Here is a 6,000-nt window from a genome sequence, read left to right on the forward strand (position 1 = left end):
AGCAGCCCTCACCCCAGCCCTAATCTCACCCTAAACATCATTTTCCCCCAACAGCAGCTGCAGGCAGTGACCCTAATTAAAAGGTAGGCATGATGTTTGCTGGCTAGAGAGCGACTGATAGAGGCTGGGGGCTGAGCAGTTTTTTAGTGTTTTTAAAGGATGTTTGAGGGGTTTTCTCACAGGAGCTTTTTGGGAACTTTCTGGGAACATTTAGGATATTTTTAGGGCTTGTTTTCAGGGCTTTTAAAAGATTTTTTAAGGTATTTTAAGGGCTTTCTTAGTACTAATTCGAATTTTTAGGGGGTTTTTTTGGGTGTTCTTGGGCCTTTTTAGGACTATTTAAAAATGTTTAGGGCTTTTTTAGGACTCTTGGGGGTATGTGGAGGACTCTTAGTCTAGGGTATTTTTAGGTTTTTTGACAGGTTTTATGTTTTTTTAGGGTCTTATCAGTGTGTTTTAAGGATTTTGGGGCTATTTTTAGACCTCTTTTAGGAATATTTAGGGATTTTTTTAAAGGTTCTTTGGGGATTTTTAGGGGTATTTTAGGGTTTTTTTAAAGTAGGGTATTTTTACTGTATTTTAAGAGTATTCTGAGGCTATTTTTATGTTTTTGTGGGGGTTTTATGACATTTTGAAGATGAGGGGTTTTTAGGGGGTGTTTAGGGTCTTTTCACAGCATAGCGGCTGAGGGGCAGCTTGAGGGGCAATGTGGGGGCTTGAGGGTGGCAGAGGCTGGGAGCTGAGGGAGGAGCAGAGAGGGGACAGTGGGTGACACAGGGAGATGCTGAGGGGGGCAGGGGCAGCTGGAGGGTGGCACAGAGAATCTGGGGGCTGAGGGGCAAAGGAGAGGGATTAAGGGTGGCACACGGGAGCTGAGGGGCAAAGGGGGGCTCGAGGGGGACACCCAGAGCCTGAGGGCTGAGGGGCAGAGGGAGGGGTTGAGGGCTGGACAGTCCAGTGGAGATCAGGGCTACAGGGTACAGCTTAGGAGGCAAGTTAGGGTACAGGTGCAGCACCCCTCACCCTAAGCAGCCTTTTCCCTTTTCACCCCTAACAACAGCAGCACAGCAGAGCGAGCCTGACAGAGAGACCACACCGGAACCCTCCTGCTGGGACAGGACAGCGACCCTCGCACCGGGACAGTGCCAGAACCCTCAGAGGACAGCAGGACCCGCTGCAAAAAGGTAGGGATGACATCTGTGGGCTAGAGAGCAACAGGAAGGGATTGGAGCTGAGCAGGCTTCCTTGACTTGTTTTGCAGGACTATTAGGAATATTTAGGGCATTTTTGAAGGCTTTTTAGGACTTTTCTGGTGTCTTTTAGAGTATTGTTACACCTTCCTAATGGCTATTTTTGAATTCCTTGGTGCATTTTTAGGCTCAGGATGAGGGTCAGACAGGATGCCTGCTGAAAATGCAGAGTATTACTGGAATGCAGTGGAATGATTTGGAAAGGTGCCAGTGGAGGGGCAGTGGGTCAGGTGCTGCTGGTCTGAAGGTTGTGATTTCTGAGCCAAGCGCAGTGGTTGTGGTTAGGGTCACAAACTGGCAGCTTTCTCGAGGAGATACAGAGCACATTAAAAATCAAGCCCCAAGCTTTGTACTGTCAGTTTGCAAGAGTCATTTGTGACCAAAAAAAACCCAGAGTACTTGGAGGTGGCAGACATGGTCTGGGAGAAACCTTGCGCCATTTGGATATTGAGGAGGCAAAAGGCCACTCAGAGCCTGACACCCCAGGGGGGTGAAGGGCCCTGGTCATGAATGAGGGATATCTACCTTGTGAAAGTAAACTCAGCAGCCCAGGATCCTGATGTCAATTTGTAGTGCTCCCTTGCGGCTGTCAGGGCAGCACAATTTTGAGGTGGGGGCAGCTCAGGTGTAGGACACATCCTTTGGTGTTCAGATTTTTTGCAGTCAGCCGCCCGCTCAGGGCCACAGGGCCCTGAGCACAAACACCGGCCCTTTTTCCTGGGGAAGAAAACTTGCCAGTCCAGGTTCCTGATGTCAGTTTGTGGGGTTCCCTTGGGACTGTCCGGGCAGCAGGGATTAGAATCAGGTCTTGGGCCCAATACAGGTTTTGTCCCACAAAGATCGACTGAACTTCCCGGATAGCACACAGATGATGCACTGGACTTTGGGGTTAATAGTTAGTGTTGCCAGGTGATTATTGTAAGGTTGAACTGAAGTGATCTTATGGTTGAGAGCTGCATCTCCCCTGCTGATGGCAGAGGAGGCAGAGCTGGGACAGGGCAGCTCCTCCATTCCTTGGCTCCACCAAATGCCATGTTTTTCATCCCGGGGCTGCTGTGGCCATGGATTCCTTAAGTTACAGATAAGAGTTGTGCTGGCGTTGGAGCTCAAACAAACTTTTTGACCACTGTAGAAGAGTTACAGAAGAGTTGATGTATTCATAGCTAGCAGAGAAGAGTCAAGTTAGGAAACTTTCTTATTTAAGCAGGATATAGGGGGAAAAAAAAGCTGAAATTTTGTAGCTTATGGCTCTCCTCAGAGCTCTGGTAAGAGAGGAATGTCTCTGTCCCTGAAAGCCACCGACCTTTGGAATGCACACATGGACCTGTGTGTCACTTCAAGAGACACCAAGAAGCCCTGCCACTTTGCAAGGGCAGCTGTTGTTTCACTGCTGCATTTCTTGGCTCGGCAAAGCCCCTCCTACCCGCACTACGGCCTGAGCTTGAAGATATAAAGTACCGCCTTGGAGTACAGGCATAGAAAGCTTGCCAAAGGCTGAAGGCAGCACTCGGATTCCCCCTTTTCCCAAGACGTTTCTTTAGTTGAAGTTGCTGACAAGGACCAGCCCCTTGACACAGCGCAATGGGTTTGCTGTTTTATTTTTCGGGTCCTGAGTCCTGCGTGGGACTCGGTAAGTGGGTGCTGCAGAGGCTCCGGCAAGGCATCAAAAACGCCGGCCCCACACCCAATGGTGGCGCGAGATCTCCTCCAGCTCCGGCCTGTCCGCAGGGTGCTTGGCCAAACACCATCGGATCAGGTGCTGGAGCTCTGGGGAGAGAAGCCAGAAAGCGCCGGTCACCGCCAGAAGTCTCCAGCCCAGCTGCCCCCGTCACCCGCGGGGCCCGGGCCGTGCCGCGAGCGCTCTGGGCCGTGCCGGGCTCCCGACCGGCTCAGCCCCGCGCGGGAGAGCGGCACGGCGGGACGCGGCCGCCTCCTCCGGCCGCCCGTGCCGCGCTGACCCCGTCGGCACGGGCCCCTCCTGCGGCCGGCCCGTGAGGGCAGATCCACGTCCCTGGAGCTGCGTGAGGGCCGCGCCGGGCGTGCGCCGCCACTGCCAAAGCCCGCCGGCTTGAGGCCGGACACCCACCTGGAGAGAGCTGCCGCCGGAAGAAGAGCTTCCCCAGCACGATGGCTTGGTCGTCCTGGAAGGGGAGGCTGCCGCAGACCATGACGTACAGCAGCACGCCCAGGGACCAGGTGGTCGCCGCGTGGCCGTGGTAGCAACCCAGCCAGGTCCACTCGGGCGGGCTGTACACGCGCGTTCCTAGGGGAGACAGGCGGCGCTGGCCGGGCGCAGGCTGCTGCCTTCCAGAGCCTGGCACCAGCCTCCTGACCGAGGCAGGGGCTGTGCCCGCGGCCGCAGCTTCCCCCCCGAGGCCACCCCGCGTCCCCCAGCCAGCTGGCCAAAAGCAGGAAACCATTCCACAAGGCCAAGAAGGCCAGCAGAGCAGCCCAGGCCCTTGTGGGCCCGCTGAGCCCAGGGGCCGGGAGCCGCTTTTGCCACCCCCTCTCTCGTCAGGGCCGGCAGCCGCCTCCTGGGGCACGGCATCCGCCCCGTGCCAAAGGGCAGCCGGCTGAAGGCCGCGGCCCGGGAGGGAACGGGGCCGTGCAGTGCCTGGCACCGGGAGCAGGGCCCAGGCCATGGGCTCACCGGCAAAGTCCGTGAAGGCCCGCTCCTGGAGGAAGGTGCCGCAACCGAAGTCGATGAGCTTCAGGTGGCCGCTCTCCGGGTCCACGAGGAGGTTCTCCGGCTTGATGTCCCGGTGCAGGACGCCGCAGGCGGTGCAGTGCCGCACGGCCTCCAGCACCTGGCAGAAAAGCCAGCGCGCCTGCTCCTCGCACAGGCATCCCTGCTCCTGCAGGAACTCCAGGAGATCCTGCGATGCCTGCGGACGCTCCAGGACCAGCACGAAGCTGTCCGGCAACTCGAACCAGTCAAGGAGCTGGATGATATTCTGGCAGCCAGAGCCCACCTTCTCCATCAGCACCACCTCCAAGGGCACGCGGGTGCCGTCGGGCTGTGAGCAGAAGAAAATCAGTGCCTGCGGCAGGCTGCTGCTGCTGCTGAAGCAGCCCTGGGGCCGCGCTGCGCCCTGCCCGGGATGCCCCAGTGCCCCCTGCCGCAGCCTCCCAGGCGCTTGCGCTTCCTCCCGCCCGGGGGATGCTCGGGGCTGCCCCTGCCCGGCCCCGGCACTGCTGTTTGGCGTGCCCAGGCCCGCGGGGCTGCGGCTCCGCACGCTGAGCCCACCCCGGGATTCTCCCTGCCCGCCACGCCCCGCTCTGTCCCGCTGGCCCCGCTCGCTCACCAGCTCGTCCCACTGCAGGACGCTCTCCCGGGACACGCGTTTGAGGGCCACCTGCGAGCCATGGGGAGAGGAGGGCTGAGCTCCAGCCCTGCCCCTCCCCGCCGCTGCCCCTCCGCCCACGCCCGGCCGTCGCGGCCACTCACCGGGCTGCCGTCCGAGAGGCGGATGCCCGAGAAGACGGTGCCGAAGCCGCCGCTGCCCAGCTGCGGGCCCAGCAGGTACCGCTCCTGCCGCTGCCTCCTTTGCCCTGCGGCCAAGAGCGAGCCATCAGCCTTGCGCCCAGGACCCGCCCCTCCCGCAAGTGCCCGCGAGTGGAGCGGGCCGGGCCCCGCGGGCCGCCGCGCTCTCACCCGCTTCCTGCTGCGCGCCGGGCAGCGGCCGCCGCCCTGCAGCCGCCGGGCTGGCGAGCGGCAGAGCCGGGCCGGGGCAGCGCGCACAGGCGGCTGCGGCAGCCCCGGGGCAGCGGGGCAGGGCGGCACCGGCGCTGTCCCCGGCGTCGTGGGCTGGGCTCTGCTCCTGCCGGCGGCCGGGGCTGCAGCCCGAGGCTTGGCACGGGGGAGACCCAGGAGCGGCTGCAAAGCAGACAGGGCGTTTCCAAGCCGGGCCATCGGAGGCACTGGAAACGGCCAGCGACTGGGCTGCTCTCAGGGGCCCTGGCCTGGCCTGGCCGCGCCCCTCCAGAGCCCCGGCGGAGCCTCAGGCAGCTCCTCAGAAGATCTCACCTGCTACTAGAAAGCCCTTCGCGGCACTCGAGGGCTGTCTCGGGGCAGCTTCCTGCAGATGGAGGAACCTCTGAAGGCTCGTCTCCACCACCAGGCTCGGGCTGTTGCCAGCTGGCAGAACCGGCACAGCGTCCTGGCTGTCCTGGCCGCTGTGGGATGACCACAGCTGGCTCCAGGACGCTTGCTGCCCCGCCAGCTTCTCCTGAGCAGGCTCCCCTGCATCGGGCTGGGCTCCCATTTGGACTTCTGGGCTTTCCCCTGCCACGTCAAGGGTCAGGATTGTGCCCGTGTTCTTGAAGTCTGTAAGTCCAAGGGAGCTGGGAGACCTGTCCGCGGGCTCTGCTCCTTCTGCATGCTGACAGGTCTCACTGAGCCTCTGCGAGGGATGGAGGCTGTCAGAGATAGCAGAGGCTGCTGGCAGGGTGCAGGGTCTCTGACAGCCTGAGGTTCCTGCATGGATGGTGGTGGCTTCCCCCTGCTGTGCCATCCTTGCAGGCCTTGAGGCTCTCCCAGGGATGGAGAATCTTGCTGGGAGCAGCCTCTGGAAGGGATGGAGGCTTGTGGAGGAGCTGGCCGAGGCACAGCAGGGCAGGTGGCCTCGCTCCAGCAGCTCCTTCAGCTCTTTCCACAAGGCCTGCCACATCCCAGAGTAGAGGGGCGCACGTGTCCCGTTGCCATCCCAGAGTTGCAGCATCAGTTCCTGCAGCTCCCGGGTCACTGCCA

At 60.4% G+C, this 6,000-nt stretch overlaps 1 protein-coding gene across 1 annotated transcript; it reads right to left on the minus strand.

Annotated features, from left to right (window-relative positions):
• Positions 1-2,831: 2,831 nt before the first annotated feature.
• On the minus strand, positions 2,832-5,163 carry LOC121470597 (serine/threonine-protein kinase pim-1). The gene is made up of 5 exons (XM_072934522.1): positions 4,699-5,163; positions 4,556-4,606; positions 3,901-4,267; positions 3,337-3,513; positions 2,832-3,017 (listed from the first exon to the last, which is right to left on the minus strand). The coding sequence occupies exons 1-5, from the start codon at positions 5,161-5,163 to the stop codon at positions 2,914-2,916; spliced, it is 1,164 nt and encodes a 387-aa protein (XP_072790623.1). The 3' UTR covers positions 2,832-2,913.
• Between the last annotated feature and the right edge of the window lie 837 nt (positions 5,164-6,000).

The sequence above is a fragment of the Taeniopygia guttata genome, chromosome 11, assembly GCF_048771995.1.
Source record: "Taeniopygia guttata chromosome 11, bTaeGut7.mat, whole genome shotgun sequence".
Classification (NCBI taxonomy): domain Eukaryota; kingdom Metazoa; phylum Chordata; class Aves; order Passeriformes; family Estrildidae; genus Taeniopygia; species Taeniopygia guttata.

Excerpts from the sequence above, each read along its gene's own strand:
- LOC121470597 (XM_072934522.1), bottom strand. The coding sequence starts at position 5,163 with ATGGCCCGGCTTGGAAACGCCCTGTCTGCTTTGCAGCCGCTCCTGGGT. Across the intron at positions 4,607-4,698 it reads GCCTCTCGGACGGCAGCCCG|GTGGCCCTCAAACGCGTGTC; the intron begins GTGAGTGGCCGC and ends CATGGCTCGCAG. Across the intron at positions 3,018-3,336 it reads CCGGCGGCAGCTCTCTCCAG|AGCTCCAGCACCTGATCCGA; the intron begins GTGGGTGTCCGG and ends TTCTCTCCCCAG.